Genomic DNA, 21,179 nt, shown 5'->3' with positions numbered 1-21,179 from the left:
GCTGTGGGCGTTTACTTCCAAGTCTCCAGTGACACACCCATCAAAACCCAGCGTTTTGGAGAGAGCCTCAAAACCAGTGTAGAAAATAGCCTATTACTTATTAGTTATGATTTTTAATGTAAAAAAACACACAGTATAAAAAAATATAAAAGCCAGTTCATGACACCTTTAATGTTTCATTACTTCAAATACAAATAGCATTATTATAAATAATTCACCTTTTTATGTTTCATGTACACTCATGGAAAGCATTATTCTGTCGAACTATTTGCATATTCTTCACTTTAAAAAAAGCCTTACAGACTTTTTAGTCACAAAAAAAAAATCAATTATTTAGATCCTTCTGAATATTTTTGCTGAATATTTTAAGCACTGTATTTATCCAATCATGACTGTTCACACCGCATATATGGTTTAGAAATGTACAGTGTGAAATGTCAGATTATGATTTCCCATATATTGAGAATTACAAAGAAATGATATACTTCTCTGTAAATTACATGGCAATGTGTGACCTCATCAACTGAACACAAGAGCCTTGAGAGAGCAGTTTGTGTTTGTGCGTGTGCGTGCGTTTTACCTTTAAATCCCTCCTCATCGAGGACAACGGTGTAATTTTCCGGAGTTTCTGTGAGGCTGAAAAACTTGCATCTGTGACAAAAAGAGATTAAGTACAGGAGAGAGTGAAAACAAATAAAGACAAAGAAAAAAAGAAACAAACAAAATAAACATACAGACTAGACATTGCATAAATGAACAAAAACAATGGCAGATTGTTGTAAAGAGTTTTCCAGCAGGGAGGCGTGGGATGGAGAGAGAAACCACATCAGACCCCTTTGCAGAAAAAGTGAAAGTTGGAGCCAACATCTAAAATCCATTAATATAGTTCTGCATTTCAGTTGAGGCTGAACTGGTTTGGTGCTTGATACATTTGAGTTGCTCAATGTGAATGTTAAGAGGAGAGCGCAAGATTGAGAGTATTTTGTGTGAACTGCTTTCTTCATTATGGGGTTTGACCCAAATACTTTAGGGGCCGGTCCAGGAACCCAGAACAACAAGCTCCACTTCATTCGGTCGGATCTATTGTCTAAGAGCCACAGAGCTGAGAAGCAGCTGGGAATCATGGGAAAAGAACTGTTGAGCTGTTGATTGGTGCAAAATAATTTTAGACTGGTTCATGAATTTGAACTAAAACCAAAGATGAAAATGCAGTAATATCAGTTAATTATGTACAGCAGTTGTGTCCTCTAATAATGTTAACTTATTAAGTTAAAAATAAAATATACACTACCTTTCAGAATTTTGGGGTCTGTAAGATTTTCTTTTTTTAACAAGTCAAATGCTCACCAATCATTTGTTTGACAAAAAAAATGAAAATAGGAATATTGTGAAATGTTACAAATAAAAATAACTTCTATTCTACAGCTTTTCTCAGCCGCTTTTGGTACATTTCTCAGATCAGAATTGAAATTCTCAAAACTACCTGTTCAATTCTCACATCATTGTGTCACTTGTGCACATCAAAAAAGCAGTTTCTCATTTCTTTGAACAAGTTGCAAATGCTGTGGTACATCCATGCCAATGATTATGTACAATTCTCTGTTGTTCCCTACATTATCAGTTGCTTATGTCATGTTGATCAAAATGTATTATATTGGGTCTCTGTTGAATAGTATACGAAAATATATATATATATATATATATATATATATATATATATATATATATATATATATATATTTTTTTTTTTTTTTTTTTTTTTAATGTTTACCCCCTACGGAATGGCATGAATGATGACTGGAAATGCATGGAAACATAATTCTTTTTTTTTTTTTTATGGAGAAACCACTAAACTAATTCTTGAAGTATGGTGAACAACACTTTGACTTCCACATAAACTACTACAGTTGAATGTAGTCCGTAACATTTTGCGCTCTGGTAGTTAATAAACAGTTCTGCACGTGTCTTGCGGAAGAACATTACAGCCGGAGCTACTTCTATCTGTTTGTGTCTATGGCGATCCACACAGGGACTGTGCTCCTCCGCAGTGGTTTCAACCAGAAGGCTCTGAAATAGTCCCAATATAAACACGTATTATACGTGTACCATAATGATTCAGGGAAAGACAAAAGCATGGTTTGGAAAACGGATTGATGTTGTACAGTCTCATATAATTTTTGAAAAATCTTGAACACACACAAAAAAAAGCTGCGGACAGCAGCTTTAAGGAAGACTGAAACACAATCAGAGCGAGCACCAGACCTGTTCTACTGTACAGACACCGACCCACAGTCCCAGTGCAGCTGAATCCTGTGCTGTCTGCAACTCAGCGGAATACAATCCGGACCCCAATGACTAGGCACATCAATCCAGGGGCCAAACAGAAGGGAAATAATACATCCCCACCCTCAGGGCTAACTCAGCACAGCAGCATTGTGTCAGCTAGTCTCACACTTCCTAACAACATCTAGAGCTCCCAGGGTTCAACTTCCTGTAAGTGCTCCATAGCCTTCTGGAAAAAAGAGAAATATAGGAGTGGTGTTAAACCAACATCCTCCAGAATGGTGAGAAAAGAGAAAGAACTATGTTGTCTATATTAGTGTGCGCACTATACAAGTCTTCAAAAGTCAGAAAATAGATTAAAATCATTATTTACAGATAAATCTTTATTTTACCATAGTTCTTCTAGGCACGTTCATGAGAAAAGTAATAATGGGTATCATCACTAATAATTATGTGAATTATGTGTACAAACCCAACTGTTGGGTTTAATTTTAAAACCAACAGTTGAGTTTGTCCATATTTGAACGTTTGGTTGTTGAAACAACCCAGCATTTTTTAGAGCTGCATATTTATTGCAATAGAGCTGCACATAAAAAAAAAAAAAAAAAAATCCTGACAAAAATTGATTTAAAATTAATTCAACAAAATTCCAGGTTCGCTGTACATGTTTGAAGGGTTGCACATTTATGGCAAAATTGTGTAATTTTACTGTATATACACATATTAAAATGACTATCATAAGGTAAAAGTTTATTTTAAGGTAACAGTTAATATCGAAGAAAAAAATATTATAAAGTTACAATCATTGGTTGATGTTAACAATTCATTTCAATTAATCAGTTGTGGCCAAAAGTATAGCAAAGTGTTTTGCAAACTTTGCTGCTTTAGTATTTGTAGATTATTTATTCCCATTGTGGTATACTGGAAAACAGTAGCATTTTAAAGGCTTTTATTGAAAAAAAAAAACATTCAATATATGCAAAGAGTATATATTTAGTGTTGACCAGTGTTGGGGAAAGTTACTTGGAAAAGTAATGCATTACAATATTGCATTACTCCCTTAAAAAGTAACATTACATTACTTAGTTACTTTTTAAGGAAAGTAATGCGTTACATTACTTTTGCATTACTTTTTTTCACCTGGGCTGGGCTTTTTTTTTATATAACAAAAAAAAGTTATATTTTTGAGCAAATGTAAAGACCCTTTCACAGCATAAGTAGATAAGCCTCAGGTAACACTTACTTCACCAATAAAAAAATAAAAAATCTGACTCATTAAAGGTCAGCAGCAAGTACAGCGGTCAATAAAGTCCGATTGAATGCATACAAATATTTGATTTATTTAACATATTTAATTATTAGTTTGTAGGAGGTTTGCATAGTATTCTGATTTTGCATTTCAGAGATTTTATTATTTTTAAGGTATACTTTAGTAAATGCCCCCTCACATTGGCCCTCATTTATCAAAGGTGCGTACACCAAATTTCCAGGGTACACCTTGCGTACACCCAAACCCATGGTGACTTTGAGATTTATCAACATGGACATTGGCGTACGGCACGCTCAAATCCTACGCCAGCTCAGGAGGTGGTGTACGCACGTTTGAGTTCCTAACACCACAAAACGCACTGACAAAGATATGCTTTATTTTGACCCACTGTAAAAAAAAACTTCAGTGTTTATTTTTGTGCAACGTAGACTTCAATGTTTAATTTGTGTGACTATAGACTACCAAAGCAGAGGCATGTATTCCTCCAGTTGCGAGTCTGTACGGCAGCTGCGCACGGACTGGGACTGAATAATTCAGACTGACAAAATAATACAAATTACATTCTTCTTCTTTTAAATATTAATAAAATAAATAATAACGACATTCTTCTTCTAAATAACAATAAGCGTCATTAATAATTAAAATCATAACATAATAAATTTATAACATAATAAAAAGAATCTTACAAATTGTCATGCAATTATTAATGTGAATGAATGGTAGGCTACTCACATCACATCATTGTACACCCCAATACATGTGCCGTGATACGAAATTAAATGCTAATTGTTGCATTTAAAATAATGTGCTGTAAAATAATGCACTGTGAGGTAATTTCTCAGCCAAACAGCTTTAAACTGCTGGAGTGCGCTTCTCACCCTCCACACTATTAACAGTACTCGTAATTTGGGTCCATATTTGTTTGTTTTTTGGGTGCCTTTAATCCCACTCTTTAAACTTCATAAATCAGGCGGTGAGAGGATTGTAAGCATAATCTTACGCCAACATATACGCCCGTTTCTACGCAAGATTGAAAAATGAGGGCCATTGAGCCTAGAACTACAATAACCATCATGTTTACACATGACTCCACACTTACGATTTATCTCAGCATTGGGACAAGAGAGCTGTCAGTCAATCAACAGGAAAACAAAGTAACTTGCGTTACTTATTTAAAAAAGTAACTCATATTTTGTTGTCAATTTTAAAACGAATGCATTACTTTACTAGTTAATTGAAAAAGTAATCTGATTACGTAACTCATGTTACAACTTGTAATGAGTTACCCCCAACACTGGTGTTGACCCTTCTTCATAACCTCTGCAATTTGCTCTGGCATACTGGATATCAGCTTTTGGCCAAATCCTGACTGATGGCTATCCATTCTTGCCTTATTAAGGCTCAGAGAGTTAATCACAATTCATTGACTTCTTCCAATTGCCTTTTGAGGATTGACCAAAAGCTCACTATGGGATTAAGATCCAGGGAGTTGCCTGGCCACGGATCCAACATTTCAATGTAATGATCTCCGAGTCCTTAATGATCCCTTCTGCCTTGTGACATGGTGCTTTATCATGCTGGAATAATGCATGGATCTTCACCAAATTGCTCCTGGATTGTTTGGAGAAGTTGCTCTGCCGGACGTTTTGATACCATTCTTTATTCATGCATGGCAGTGTTTTGGGGCAGAATTGTGAGAGCGGCCAGTCTCTAGGATGAAAAACAACCCCATACGTGGTCTCAGGATGCTTCACTGTTGGCACGACATGACTTTTGAGCTGCTCTGCACTGGTGCAGACACAATCCTGTAGCTGACTCTTCTGGAGGAGACGGTCCTTGTGCTTACAGGACACTTTGGGACATCCTAAAGCCTACTTCACTGCAGGTGAACCTCTTTCCTTGACGTTCTTGATGATCTAGTGTTTTTTCAGGAGCAATATTATTTGCGAGTCCATTTTGATGCCAAGCGATGATGTCTGCATGTCTTTGATTGGAGGGAACCATTGCAAGAACACTCCCTCCTTTTAGCATTCAGTCTCTTATAATCCAATGAGAATGATGTGATTTTAATTGACTTATAATTGTTCACACTTGTGCTGATGAAATGATTAGTGAAATGATGTTAGCTGGTTATTTTGTGTCGGAATCCTTTTTTTTGTGTGGAAAATTAAGCTTGTTGCATCTGATCACCCGGCACAATAATCTAAAAACAATGTGAATCAACACCACAACAACTGAAGCAGAAAACTTTGCAAAACACAAAATCTGTGTCACTTCCAATACCTATGACCATGGCTGTAGTCCTTAAAGTTTATATCGCCAATATTTCATCTTAACATGTTCATATGGTTGTTTTATTTAGGCCTGCATGTGGTTTTATTCGTTCCTGTTACTGATGGATCATGATTAATTTGTTTGAGCAGATTTGAACGCAGATTTCACTCACTGTGCTCAAAGCTGCACATGTGGAGAAAATGACATTAACAGATGAGAGCTTGTGTTTGTGTGTGGATTCCTTCTGACCTTTGAAAGCACAGTTCACCCAAAAATGAAACTTGTCATCACCACCTACCCTTTTAACACATCTGGTCACAATACACATCCAAAATCTATTTTTAGATGGATGGAAAAGCCAAGATGTGCATAAATTCTAAAAACGCACAGAAAAATAACATCAATTGCACTCAATTAAAGAGGATACATTACTCAAACTGCCTCAACGGTGGACTAACCAGTGGATCAGTTTTATTACACAGCATCTGTTGGTTTAGCCATTCTGAAATACACAAGCCAAAGTCTGGTATAATGGTATAATGGCCATCGTTCCAATGATAATTGGTATAATGACCTTCCAGAAGCGTCTCACATGATTGCGTTTCCAAACATCAGCCATCTGAACGCAAGATAACATGACAGCTTTTATTGCATTTGGTCTGCACACAGTCAGAGATGCAAGTCATTTATGATCGCAGCTTCCTCAATTGCAGCAAATTCCATTTTTATTATAGGTATTTCACGCTAATATCCCAGGAAGTTATGGTTTTGTTCTCTTGAACATATGGGATGGAAAATGTGCTTTATTCCCAAACGTTTTATGCAAAATTCCAATTTTTTGCATACGTTAAATTTGCAACTTTGGATGGAAACATAGCTAATAACATCAAAACTGGCATGGCAAGTTTGAATATGCACATATATTAGAGAGATACAGTGGAAAACAAGATTCAGTAAAAACAACATGCATTTTATTTCACTTAAAACTATGGCATGTTTTCAGAAGAGGTTGCATGCTCTATATTGCCACCTTATATTAGTCCAAAGTTTATTTGGGAATTTTGGGGGATGGTGGTGAGTAAACAGTGACAGGATTTTTGGGTGAACTATCCCTTTAATTTTTTTATTTTAAGTTGGAAAAAAATATTGGCCTTAGATTTGGCCTAAGCAAAGAAGTGATATGCTCAACTCTGGAACATTATCTGTAGCATTCAAGGTTCTTGAAAGTTCAACAAGGCTGAACAAATGAGAAAATGCATAGAATATATGCATTAATAAAATAAAAATGCATATATACAATTATTTGAAAATCTGCTAGATTTTGCAGATCTAAATATTGAGAAAGTTACCTTGGAGTACTTAGCAACTTACATTTTTTTGATATGTTCATGGAACCGTGCGACTTTGTGGTCCAGGGTCACGTACAAGTAATCAGGAAGTACGTATCTGGCACAAAAGCAACAGGGGGACTGACTAAGAACAAGTGACCAACCAACATAGGTTGGTTTACATTATATATTTTATTAGATACTTAAAATATATTACTGAATAAATAGTTACACAATTCATTTCCAAAGTATTGCACAAATATAACATAATTTGCACTGAGACATCAAAACGTCGAACTTTTGTTTGTCTTGATGTCTTCAGTTATACTCTATATTATTTTACACTTGAATCAAATTTTGGGTTTAGGTTAGTAATAAAAATCTTACTACATAGCCAAAGAGATATCTACAGAGAAGAGAATAACATTCACAGATGAATTATTCACAGTAAGACCTAGAATCCTTTCTGATTGCATTACTTGTTTTTCTGCATATATCTGTCCAGCTTTCATGCCTTTGTGTCTGTCTCTCATGTCCTCTGGTAAATAGTGGTACAGTACATAAACTCAATATGCAATAAAATGTTCTGGGTGGTAAAATGTCTGATTTAAGTAGGGCATCGAGTGAATAATGCTGTTAAATCAGTTTTGCTCAGGTCTGCCGAGACGCAGGGATGGTGACAGAACTTTCAGGACTGGATTCGCACAGAGCCTAGAAAAAAGTATTTTTTCTGGTACAAAAACAATGGGGGGGACTGACGTAGAACAAATGACCGACCAATATGTGTTTTTCAATGGCCATGCAACGATCTATAGAGAAGGAAGGGTGGCCAACGCCTGATACGATGCCATTAACATACAATTTAATGTCTGCAAATTAGACAGAAAATATTTTCACATAACATTTACCAAAAATGCAAAAACACCACTTTTTGGGCACACTGTATAAGCCTATGCATCGAAAGCAATACGTTTTGTAAATGTTAATTTACTCTAATGCAAAGATTGCATGCAAAAGTAACTCATTGGACGCATGTCAACACCTCCATGCCCAAATAAGTTGTTTGCCAGGTAACGTTAGGCAGGTCACTAGGTTTAGATACAGCTGTTATTTACATAGCGGAGCACAAGAAATTGCACACTTTATGAAAACAGCTTCCTTTTAGCTATTTCAGTGTGTAAGCTTACGAAGGCCTCATGTGCATGGTTTGAAATTCTTTACTCATATATAATTTCTCCAAACTAACCAAAACAGGGTGAGGTTGTTAAGTTGCAGTCGAACGCACTAGCACACGCTTTGTATTTGAATTGGTGTCTAGACAAGATATATTGCACCATCAAACGCGTAAAAACATGTTTGCAAACTCATACAGGCGTTGACTGTTCTTACCTCGTCCTGTTTCTTAAAAATATCAGTTTGATCAGGGGATGGGTGTAATGCTCCAGACCAGATTTGCTGATACAAGTGACCCTTAACTTGTGGTCCAAGATGTGCAGGTCCATCGTTGTCCACGACGCCGTTAAAAGGAATCGTATACGATGCAGGTGGGCGCGTTAAATAACGCAACGCAAGATCCGCCTATGTTATGTAGACCCTGCGCTCGTAGAATGCCTCATCCTCGTGCACTGGGCATGCTGGTGGCTGGCTGGTGGGAGTGACACATGTAATTCGACTCGAGAAATGATTGCAAAGTAGATCTAAACAAACGGTGTATTATGCGATGTACGGTTAACTTCCTCCAGGGGGCGTTTAGGGCTTATTTGTCTTGAGATTAAAAACACATTTTAACTATTATTTTTTAGGATCACTTGAAACATGATATCTTTTTTTTTTTTTTATCAATATGAAGTCATCACAAGTCATCTTGAGACCATCCGGCGTTAAATAAACAGGTATCAAGTGGTATCAAGTGACAACGCCGTCTCCATTTTGCTTCAGTAAACATTCCAGCAGTAATATACACCTGTAAAAATGACATGGAGAAACTGAGAAAAACGTTTGTTTTAAAATAGGAAAATTATTATTTTATTCCTTCGAAACTTCGCGAAGCCCCGCCCATCTTGGGACTTCTAGCTTCACGCCATTTGTCATTCTACCAGTTTATTTTCACTGGCTCGGCAGTTCTGTCACACGCCCCCCTTTTTCTTAAAGGGACAGCAGCAGCTAAGACGGGACAATTTAACAAAAATAGTTGCTTATGAGGGACATAACTGTTACTATGTTCAGTTTATATTTTAAATATGATATCTCTAAAATATAAAAATTGTACTCAAATTATTCTTTAAAAAAAAAAAAAAAAAAAAAAATTATATATATATATATATATATATATATATATATATATATATATATATATATATATATATATATATATATATATATATATATATATATATATATATAAAGAAATTAAATAATTAAAGGATTAAAAGGGATTGCATCACTGTATGTTATTGTGGGTCGTTAATCATATCCATCATAAAACAGCTGTCAAATATTAAATGTTTAGACTTTATTTTTATTTTTTTAAAACTGAAAGCATGGTGTTGGAAAACACTCATCTTCAGTGACTAGTAAGCCTCACCTTCTTTGATCTGATTGGCCATCATTTTGACATTGATCAGGCGCTGTTAGACCACTAAGGCAGACCAGCCTAAAAATAATAATTTAACTGTCTGTCATAGCAAAAAGTGGTGCATAAAAGAGATTTATATATCATATTAAAACTACACTGTGTGATAGGTATATGACCATCCAGTGAATATTAGTTTCTGTTCCTCTCAATTCTGATTTCGTTTTAACTCCTATGGTGGCCGATTTTGTCCCCATTTAACATCGCAATCCCCCTCTTCACATTCGACGCGGTGCCATCGAGTGTTAAAACGCAAGAGCTGAAGCTTGAATTTACGGGTATGTCCCTCTTTGGCTAATGAGCTTTCATGATTGAGGGGCAACATGGCGACCGGCATTCGAACCCCTCACCCGTATGTATTTTCAATGGCATATTATAAACTTACGAGAATACTTTATTACTTGAAAGAAGTAAATATACATTAACGAGCACATATATTTTTGAAAGAACTAAGTGTTTTTAGCTAAGAATAAACTAAAAAAGTGACACAGTGTAGCTTTAAGAATTATGATATATTGGGGTGGACAATTTAAACTTTTCCAAAAAAAGTTTTTATTTTTTATTTTAAGAAAGGGGGAACAATGCGTATTAATGAACATTAAAACAAATGTAAATATGCCAGATTATAGCCTTAGGCTAATTTCCATCTGCAGACCCCCTGGCAGGTAGATTAAAAAAAATAAAGAAAGAAAGAAAGAAAAAACTATTGGGGGGACTTGTCCCCTATGGGAGTTATCATATAAAAGTATTATAAAATCATCATAAATAAACAGGATTTCCTTCAAACAATGTAAGAAGAGACTACAAGTCAACAGAAATGGGTTAATTTATTATTATACACCTAAAATTGAGTTTTCAGTATCTGGACAACAATTAAGGACATCATAATAAAGTATTCTGATAGCTGCATTCAATTGAACAAATATGATTTAATTGCAGATGTAATAGACAGGCACACATTTCAGATCAACGTTTCCTCATAAACAGGTCAGATATGCCAAATGAGGCACCAGAAAAGAGAACAATGACTGAAAACAACACTGTACTTTTTGAATTATATATAACCCATTAAAAAAATTGATTACTGTGTTAATTTTACACTCAAACAGTCTCATAAGGCATCGGAGTTTGTCATTGACTCAGAATGGCTTCAGCACTTGCATTTTGCTCTGCCTTCTTGCAAAGTTTAGGTCCAGCTCTACTCGAACACAACTGGCGTCTTTAAGAGGACCTGGAGACCTTGATCATCCGGTTCAGATGTGTTTGAGTCAAGTCAGAACAAAACTCTACATGAAATTGCATTTCCAGAAGGTAGATTGTCTACCGATTGAGTATCACCACAAGTGAAACACTGTTGACTTTACTGCAGAGGGGAGTGTTCCATTGGGATCATAATTCTCGATTCCATCTTTTGGATAAGAGGCACTGTCAACAGAACAGACATAAACAAAACATCAATGTACTGATCAAAAGCTTTTGCATTGCTCAGCTGTGATGTACTGTGTGTGAACAGTTCTACTAAAATTCACCAGATGGCACCATTTACAAAGAAAGCACTTTGATTACGTTTGGAATCGCTTCTGCAGAACAGTACAGTATACTGTGTGCAGCAGTATGCATATTTCATGCTTGGAATACCTTGAATTTCCAAATCTAATTTATGACTTATTTTGGTCAGACAGCCAAAAGTTAAGACATTTTTACATCATTTGGAAAAAAAAATTGAAAGGGAGATTCTGAAATCCACTGCCGCTTCAATATATCCAAATTAAAATCTTAATCAAAGCCTTAATCAATATTTATCCTCCTTTATTATTATGATTTTAAATGAATCTTTCATGATTTTGCTTAAGAACCTCTGATTGTTTCTTGTTTTCTAAAGTGTGTATTTGGTCTCTGAGGAGTGATGAGGGTCTGGCATAGAGATGTGTGATGTGTCACTAAACACTTGATAGCAACAAGGTGTCGTGTGTTTGGATTTTAGAGGGATCACACACCTCTAATATGACAGGAGTGCAGTAACAGTGTTTTCTCACTTAGCCCGGCAATATGGAATTTATGTTTCCTTTTACTGAAACACTAAAGAATCAAGATGAATATTGCCTGTGCTGTACCGTTGTCTGTACCCTCACTGAGAGCCAGCATATGTAATCAGAATGTTTTGAGGAATATATAGTTAGAACTGGAGCTTAATCAGCTCCAACCTTGGAGAGATTGTGTATATTTGTATGTGCACAATATTCTGTGTTACAGATCAGTGTTGAGAATGGCATACAAGGACACCCTAAGAGATGGGTGGACTTGTTGTTCTGGGAGAGCTGGCACTGCTCCAGACCTGGTAGGTAACTTAAGGGCTAATTCTGTAAATATATTTTGTGTTGTTTTTGCTGTGATGGCAAAGCAGAATTTCCAGCATCATTACTCCATTCTTCTAGCCTGACAAGCCAGACCCACATCAAGATGTTTGGTCTGGAAACTCACCATTGACAGCTCAATCCGAGGGGCGGGATAAACGGTTGTCTTTCAAACTCCCTCTGCACACGATAGGATAGCGCTACAACCAACCAGAGCAATGAAGGTGAAGCAGAGCTTGTTGATAGATTAAACATTCGCCGTATCCGGTCGGCTAAACTCTGAACACATCTTCCCTTTTTAAGAATGACTTCAGTGCCGTTCTTTGTTCTTTTCTCAGAGAGAAGCTTAACTCCAAGTCTTCCAGAGTCGCGGTCGAAAGACCGCCGTTTGCCAGTTTCTGTGTTTACTAGAAGCACGCAAACGAAATGCAACTCGGCCGTCGTCATTATGGCCCCGCCCACCGACTCTATACACAATGTCATTGGCCCGGCAAGAGTTTGGTGAATACAGCTCAGAAGGGTATTGAGAGTTGCTAGACGACACTCGCGGGCAGATTAGATTTGCTACCGCTAGGGTGCGTCTAGATTTCTAGGCTACCATTCTTCAGTGTCACATGATTTTTAGATCTAAGGATTTTCATAGAAAGCATTTTTCCATTCCACTGCGCTACTTTTCCATTGTTTTTCAACAAAAACAGCATATAAACCATAGAACATAAGATGTTTCGCCAGTTGATCAATTGGTCAATTGGTATGTTGTCAAACAACAGTGCAATCCATTGAACACATTGTACTTCTATTTCTCATCCTCGTTTTCATCCCCAACAAACAATTGTATGTGGCACCACCCTGACTAAGGTCTGTGTAAAAAAAAAAAAAAAAAAAAAAAAAAAAATGCACTAGGGTGGTACATTTTACATTTTTGTATCTCTAGGTCAGGGGTAGGCAAGTTCGGTCCAAGAGAGCTGATGTCCTGGAGAGTTTAGCTCCAACTAAGCCACCACAGTATAAAACTCAGGGCTCCCAGCATGCATTGCAGCATTAATATTCATATGCGATTCTTGATATCTGTGTGCGTCGAAACTTTTTTCTCCCTAGAATCTATTTAAAAATCAGAATTCAGAATGTCTGATCTGTGTCAAGAAAGTGTTAAGAATTTAAGAAATTAATATTTTAGGCAGTGATGAGTTTAATCAAACATTTTCTTCATGACTTTTTGGTCAAGGCTTATTTTGATTTGAACAGATAATGTGTTTTGTTAGCACTCTAACTGTAAACTCCCACAAAAAGCCAAGAGTCAAACTGCACAACTCAAGGAAACACTCATCACCATAATGTTGACCAAACATTTTTAATAAAACATAAACATCTAACCTCTGTTTATTCTCAATAAGAGCTTCTACAGATGTCTGTCAGGGTTGGAGCCAACCTCTGCAGGACCGAACTTGCCTACCCCTGCTCTAAGTAGAGGAAAACATTGGTATAATTGTACCCTAAGGACCAATTGTGTACCTTTAAAGGTACAGTAATACAAATAAAACAACTAAATTGTATCTCCATTGTACCTTTTTTCTCTTTCTAAGAGTGTATGCAATAATCAGTATGCTAATATTTTATTCCTAACATCCTGTCTTTGCTCTTACTCACTTGTATAGTGCACATTGACATCCCAGCCCTCTTTTAACCAAGCAGCTTTTCTGGTCTCTTCCCTGGACTGCAGATCTTTATAAGCTAAAACACATTAAATTCAGTCAAATATATGCCACTTATTAATATGTAATGATCAGAAGAAGAACAAGAATGTTACCCCACAAATGATGAACAACATACAAATCCCCGATCTGTGTGAAGAAGCCTCCCACTGCTTCATTGTTTTCCTGTCTATATTTGATTGCCCGAGCCCTTGAACATGATAAAACGGATTAAATATCCAACATGTGTTGAAAATATCAAACTTTTTCACAAATCACACACAAACTTACCAATGATTTCCCCATTCGATCATTGTACCGGGCTTGATTGAGAAATTTCAGGACAAACAAACAACAACAAAAAGGAAAAAGTTAAAAAAAAAGAAATATAATGCAATATATTATAAAAAGGAACAATGAAAAGGCCTTTACTAGAAGGTGATATGATCTTAGTTCATAAATGTTGGGGCCAATCCTGGGCACAGGCTCGTTCCAGAAACTAAACTCAAGAAGAAGCTGGTTGCGTCGAGAGATCAACATTTTGCTCCTTTCTTTTCGAAATGCTAGATACATCTGCAAAGAAAACATTTTGGTAAAGGACACAAAAATATGGACTGTGACATTATTAAATCTGATTCTTGAGAGATAAGAGATGTGTTAAATACCGTATTGAGGTTGAGTTTGCGCAAACACTCCATTAGAGCAGGATATCCACCAGAGTATCTCCAGAGATGCACTACAATCACAAAACAGCATGTGTCACTCTAGTACTGTAACATCACACACAAATCATCAAGTGTCAATACTATATTAGTCCTCAGTTAAAGCCAGTAGAAATGAAAGCCTTTAAAACCTACTAAACGGATACTGGTGTTCCCATCATGTACTGGGACATTTGAATAAGTTTGCATTTTTCACTGATTTCCTGCTGTATTTACTGTTTTACCATTGCTTTTGTTGTTGGGTTTAGTAATTTGCTGTTTTGTGACATCTGCTGTGAGTTCATTTTATAAAACCACACATTCATACTCAAAAATGATCCAATGAATGTAACTGGTATTGTGCATTGTGTACCGAGTGAGGTCTCACTGTAAAAAGTGATCAGTTGACTTAACTTAAAAAGGGAGGAAACCAGTTGCCTCAAAATTTGTGCCTAGTTATGTGGAATTGTCAAGTTCACGTAGGTGTTTTTTTTCTTCCCCAATTATGCATTAAATTTATTTACTTATTTTTACAGCAACGGGTTTCCTCACTTTTTTTAGTAACTTAGCCAGTCACTTTTTTTTCCGGGTGGGTACCAAATTCAGTGTTATTATATATAAATATATTATATATATATATATATATATATATATATTATATATATATATATATATATATATATATATATATATATATATATATCTATATTTATAATATTGTTTGAGTAAAATGTACTTAAAACAGGGTATTGCAAAGTAAACTTCAACTAAGCAGAAATGACTCAACAAACACGTTCTCTGTTTGTTCAAATTGGACACGTTCTCTGTTAATTTTACTTAAATTAGTTAGTACATTGTACTTAATTCCATATGTAAATTTTACTTTAAAATAATATGTCAGTAAGATTCTTCTTAGGGAAAAAAAATCCTTTCAAGGATGCATTAAGTACAGGCTTTCCTGTATCTCAACCAGTAGAGCGTGGTCCTATCAACACCAAGAGAATGGGTTCAATTCCCAGGGAAAGCAAGAACTGACAAAAATGTCAAAATGTGAACCTTGAATTTGTAAGTCACTTTGTTTAAAAGCATAAATGCAAATGCATTAAACTGATCAAGTGACAGTATAGACATTTATAATGTTACAAAAGATTTATATTTCAAATGCTGTTGAATGAATGCTTCAACTTATTAGTTATCAAAGAATCCTAAAACAATGGATCATGGTTTCCACAAAATGATTAAGCTACACAACTGTTTTCAACATTGATAATAATAAAAGTTTCTTGAAATCAGATATTAGAATGATTTCTGAAGGATCATGTGACTAGAATATTGACGCTGAAGATTTAGCTTTGCATATATACATATGTTCACCAAATCTGCATTCATTTGAACAAAAAATTAAGAAAAGGAATATAGTTAAATATTAAATTAAAATATTAAATTGAAATATATTACATTTCAATAATATTTCACTATATTATGTTCTTAATTTTTTGTTCAAATGAATGCAGATTTGGTGAACATTAGAGACATTTTCCAAAATATAATAACTAACACCTGAATCTTCTTAGTGGTATACACACACACACACACACACACACACACACACACACACACACACACACACACACAAAAGCACAGTACTGCACAACCAAACTAAAACCAAAAAAAGATTCTGTAAATGTTCTCACCCTCAAGTTGTTTCAAACCTGTATGACTTTCTTTTTTCTGCTGAAAACAAAAGAAAATATTTTGAAGAATGTTGGTAAGGATGGTCCCCATTGACTTCCATAGAATGGGAAAAAATACTATGGAAGTCAATCAACTGTTTAATTACCCACATTCTTCAAAATTTCCTCGTTTGTGTTCCACACAAGAAAGAAACTCATACAGGTTTGAAACAACTTGAGTGTGACTAAATTATGACAGAATTGTCTTTTTTGTGTGAACTATCCCTTTAAAAAAAAAAGACATTGCTGACATAAGAAATGGCATTTAAACTATATACTGCAATGCAATAAACAAAGGAAGCATCAAAACACTTATAAGATGTTCTACCTTACTCTCTTAGATTTAAATTTAGATTCTGTTGAAAGTACTCTGAGACTATTCCACAGTTTCCCATCAATGGAACAAGCGAAATAGTTTGTTTTTCATCACACCTGCTTGATCCTGTTCGCCATACCAGGTGTTCCAGCTTCCAATGACTTCACATGGATAATCTGCATCGCGGTAGAGTTCTTTCTGTACCTCAGCCCTCAAATTAAAAAGTGGGAGTGATTTTTAAAAACATGGTTATTAATCTAAACTTGTTATAAACATACACTCTCAGAAAAAAAGGTACAGTGCTGTCACTGGGGCGGTACCCTAAGGTACAAAAGTGAAAAGGTACATCTTTGTACCTTACTCAACCCTAAATGGTACTTATTACATATTAGTACATTTTCGGTTTTGTACCTTAGGGTACCGCCCCACTGACAGCAATTGACCTTTTTTTCTTACAGTGTACACTATATTGCCAAAAGTTTTGGGATGCCTGCCTTTACATGCACATGACCTTTAATGACATCCCATTCTTAACCCGTAGGGTTTAATATATAGTTGGCCCACCATTTGCAGCTATAACAGCTTCAACTCCTCTGGGAAGGTTTTCCACAAGGTTTAGGAGTGTGCTCAAGGAATTTTTTATCATTCTTCTAGAAGCGCATTTGTGAGGTCAGGCACTGATGTTGGATGAGAAGGCCTGGCTCACAGTCTCCGCTCTAATTCATCCCAAAGATGTTCTATCGGGTTGAGGTCAGGACTCTGTGCAGGCCATTCCAGTTCCTCCACACCAAACTCACTCATCCATGTCTTTATGGACGCTTTGTGCACTGGTGCGCAGTCATGTTGGAACACGAAGGGGCCATCCCCAAACTGTTCCCACAAAGTTGGGAGTATGAAATTGTCCAAAATGTCTTGGTATGCTGAAGCATTAAGAGTTCCTTTCACTGGAACTAAGGGGCCAAGCTCAACCCCTGAAAAATAACAACCACACACCATAATCCCCTCTCCACCAAACTTTACACTTGGCGCAATCCATTCAGGCAAGTACTGTTCTCCAAGTAAACTAAGAATCATTCCTCGGATTAATCTGAGGAATTAATCTGAGGAATGATTCTGAGAAGTGTGATTCATCACCATAGAGAACACATCTCCACTGCCATAGAGTCCAGTGGCGGCGTGCTTTACAACACTGTATCCGATGCTTTGCATTGCACTTGGTGATGTAAGGCTTAGATGCAGCTGCTCGGCAATAAAAACCCATTCCATGAAGCTCTCTATGCACTGTTCTTGAGCTTATCTGAAGGCCACACAAAATTTGGAGGTCTACAGCTATTGACTCTGCATAAAGTTGGCCACTTCTTTGCAATGTGCCCCTATAAGCACCCTGCTCTGTGATTTTACGCGGCCTACCACTTCATGGCTGAGTTGCTGTTGTTCCCAATTGCTTCCACTTTGTTTTAATATCACTAAAAGTCGACCATAGAAAATGTTGTAGTGAGGAAATTACATGACTTATTGCTCAGATGGCCACCTATCGGTACCACGCTAGAATTCACTGCGCCCCTGACCCATTCTTTCACAAATGTTTGTAGAAGTGTTTGCATGTCTAGAAGCTTTATTTTATACACCTGTCCATGGAACACTCGAATTGAATGATTTGGAGGGGTGTCCCAATACTTTTGGCAATATAGTGTACAGTATATAATACGGTAAATAGGCTACCCCATGAAATGGTTTGAAGTGCAGTTTTCATTTTTGTGTTGACACATCAATGCTATACTAATGATAACATATGACGGTCATATGGGACAATCAAGGAAACAAAGTACATCAAATCTAGACAATGCAGACCTGCAAGTGTCACAGTGAAAGCAAGGCTACATACAGAGAAAATAGACTTGATCAGCTGTATATAATTGCAAAATCTAAAGAAAGCTTACGACAGTTTGTTGTAGGCCTCAATGCACTCTGGCTTGACATTGTGAACTGAAAGAAAAACAGGATTTGAAGAAGACAGGAAAGACAAATAAGATTAATAAGTTAGTTTCTTGTCTCAAGATGCACAGCTGACCAGAATATGTTTTTTCTAAGGAACGTTTAAAAGAGCTACCTTAATGCCCTAATTTAACTAAAGCCTAATCCTGGCTTAATCTAAGTCCTGAATTTAGTGAAATCCCTTGTGATTTTATCCCTCAAATCAACTGTTTTATGAAATATCACCCTCATTTTTCTAAAGCCAATTTTCATTACAATTCTCCATACAGATGGCCTCTTGAAAACAAATGAATTCTTCAAATAAACTCTTTGGAGGCTGATTTATTAAAGCAATTAGTATAAAACAAACAGTTTAGGCTGTTTTTCTGGAGCGAAACGACAAGAAAGCACATCATTCATGCATGGGAATATTTTTAGCAATTCCTATCAACTACATTTCATGCACAATTTCTCCCAAGGCCTGAAGATTTGAGCGCATCCTAGAAGGTTTTAGATGGATTGGCTCACATTGAATCTTGTAGAGGTTGCTGGTTTCTTTCTTGGAGAGCAGATTGGAGTGGGCATCTTTCCTGGCATCCACTTTGTGTGCAAACATGGAACTCAACCAGCCTTCATCACTTTTATTTGCAAAACCTCTAAAGATTCACAAGCAAAACTGTTTCAGCAAGTGTATAATAAATATATAAATGATGCATCAAAAGCTGCAATGCACAGTACTATAAAAAATCCGGGGTAGTCGAGGTGACGTTTCAAAGAGTGACGGCTAAATTCCATCTATAATAATTATTATGGACGCAATTAGAGTGAGTTAATATGAATTTTTATAGCTAAATACCCAACCTCCCCCTACAGTGCATGTGTGGGTCAAAATGTATTATATGCATATTGTTACATACTTATTTTGTCAATAAAAATACAGTTAATGATAATTTACATGGCCGAGAGCTCTCAGTAGAGACCACAAAGTCATAAATAAATTATATCATGTTTTTACTCTAAATATGCAACTGGTTTCCTTTGGTAGAATTAGATTGTTGACATTATTATTATTATTACAGCTTTATTTACAGGCAATGGCAGTCTACTGTATATCTTCATTAAGATAGGAAAATGTGTGTGTGTGTGTGTGTGTGTGTGTGTGTGTGTGTGTGTGTGTGTGTGTGTGTGTGTGTGTGTGAAACATCAGGACACAAATGTGTATAATGACATGGGTATAACACAGGTTTTACATGGAGAGGGTGAAATATAAGGACATTCCATATGTCCCCACTTTTCAAAATGCGTATAAATCATACAGGATGAGTTTTTTATTTGATTTTTGATTTTTGAGAAAGTAAAAATGCTAAATGTTTCCTATGATGGGTAGGTTTAGGGGCAGGGGCAGTGTAAGGGGATAGAAAATACTTTTTGTACGGTATAAAAACCATTACGCCTATGGAATGTCCCCACATTTCACAAAAACAAACGTGTCTACTTCAGGTTGCTCCAAGCATACTGTAAATTGCTATTGTTAAAAGCATAATAATATAAAATATAATAATAATAGTAATAATAATAATAAAATCGTTTTATGATTAGCCTATACAAACTCTTACAGTTATTAAAAAATCCAAGCTAATACTAAGTGCTCAAAGAAAGAGAAATTATTAGAATGTCAGAGGAAAATACTTACTGTGAATAATCTAACAATATTGCATTGTGGGTGCAAATTTAGAGTAGGATGTAGCAATTTTTACACGCTTATAAATTCCCTCGTCATACAGCACTAAAATATTTCACATGCATTTTTAACATAAAACACCTGAGGTAAAAATAGACAGTAGGCTATAATAATAAAGTAAATATAGGATATTTATCACCTATACTGAACATTGACTCTAAATCTGCACTTTTACTTGCATTGCTGATTAACTTAGCAAGCAAATCGTGTTACATGCATCTCTCAGTGACAAAAGCACATTACCTGGCCACCCATGCTGAATGCACCTTGTTAAGGAAATGCTGCTGTCTCTTGAGGATATGAAGAGAGCGTGCTGTCGCCATTATTCTCGCTGTTGTTTATAGATAGGTTGTTGTCTATATGAAGTTGCAGGAGTTGCGACACGCGCGCTTCTCGAGTTAATGTTTGACGCGCGTGAACTGCTGGACTTCGGCTCCATGAAACTCTTTTAGAAACTCATTAATCATGATGATTAATCTGTTGATTTGGTCGCTGATGTAATTAAAATACAGTAACACACACACACACACACACACACACACACACACACACACACACACACACACACACACACACACACACACACACAAAACAGACGGGCTGGTTTGCCCATAACTTATTTTAGTGGGATTTAAAAAAGTGACTATTAATAATGAAATCAGACCAAATGCAATAGGTAATACCATAGATATTATGATAAACAGTTTTAATTAATATGTGACACGAGGTTGTTCACTTAGTCTTGTAGTGTGAGAAATAAGTTTTAGATGCAAATATCACATGTATGCTAATCTCCATTTTATGATGCTATGAAACTGTATGCATAGGCCTACAATCCTACCGATCAAAAAGTTTGGGGCAGCACGGTTATTTAAAGAAGAA

The 21,179-nt window shown here is 36.1% G+C and overlaps 2 protein-coding genes across 3 annotated transcripts in view; both read right to left on the bottom strand.

Annotated features, from left to right (window-relative positions):
- castor1 (cytosolic arginine sensor for mTORC1 subunit 1) overlaps positions 1-8,847 on the bottom strand; it is a 28,789-nt gene extending 19,942 nt beyond the window's left edge. Inside the window, exons 1-2 of one of the 2 annotated variants that reach the window (XM_067439501.1) lie at positions 8,545-8,847; positions 581-651 (exon numbers count right to left, since the gene is read on the bottom strand). In XM_067439501.1, coding sequence (XP_067295602.1) covers positions 581-651; positions 8,545-8,657 — 184 coding nt within the window. In that variant the 5' untranslated portion in view covers positions 8,658-8,847. Of the gene's footprint in view, positions 1-580; positions 652-734; positions 946-8,544 lie in introns of those variants that run through there. The other variant, XM_067439502.1, reaches the window with a different exon arrangement.
- A 1,748-nt stretch (positions 8,848-10,595) lies between these two features.
- nipsnap1 (nipsnap homolog 1 (C. elegans)) lies at positions 10,596-20,696 on the bottom strand. Its single transcript, XM_067439499.1, has 10 exons — positions 20,541-20,696; positions 19,085-19,212; positions 18,523-18,568; positions 16,699-16,793; positions 14,498-14,568; positions 14,265-14,405; positions 14,124-14,155; positions 13,949-14,043; positions 13,789-13,872; positions 10,596-11,212 (listed from the first exon to the last, which is right to left on the bottom strand). Exons 1-10 carry the CDS (start codon positions 20,618-20,620, stop codon positions 11,148-11,150), a joined length of 837 nt encoding a protein of 278 aa, XP_067295600.1. The 5' UTR covers positions 20,621-20,696; the 3' UTR covers positions 10,596-11,147.
- Between the last annotated feature and the right edge of the window lie 483 nt (positions 20,697-21,179).

Source organism: Pseudorasbora parva, chromosome 3 (assembly GCF_024679245.1).
Source record: "Pseudorasbora parva isolate DD20220531a chromosome 3, ASM2467924v1, whole genome shotgun sequence".
In the NCBI taxonomy this organism is placed as follows: Eukaryota; Metazoa; Chordata; class Actinopteri; order Cypriniformes; family Gobionidae; genus Pseudorasbora; species Pseudorasbora parva.
Note: the sequence above shows the minus strand (reverse complement) of the source record. Positions and strands in the feature narration are given on the sequence as shown.

Bases quoted from the DNA above. Each gene is read 5' to 3' on its own strand.
- nipsnap1 (XM_067439499.1), bottom strand. From the start codon at position 20,620: ATGGCGACAGCACGCTCTCTTCATATCCTCAAGAGACAGCAGCATTTC. The intron at 18,569-19,084 runs GTGAGCCAATCC...TTTTTCTTTCAG, and splicing joins CAACCTCTACAAGATTCAAT to TTCACAATGTCAAGCCAGAG. The intron at 14,044-14,123 runs GTAAGTTTGTGT...ATCATGTTCAAG, and splicing joins ATCGAATGGGGAAATCATTG to GGCTCGGGCAATCAAATATA.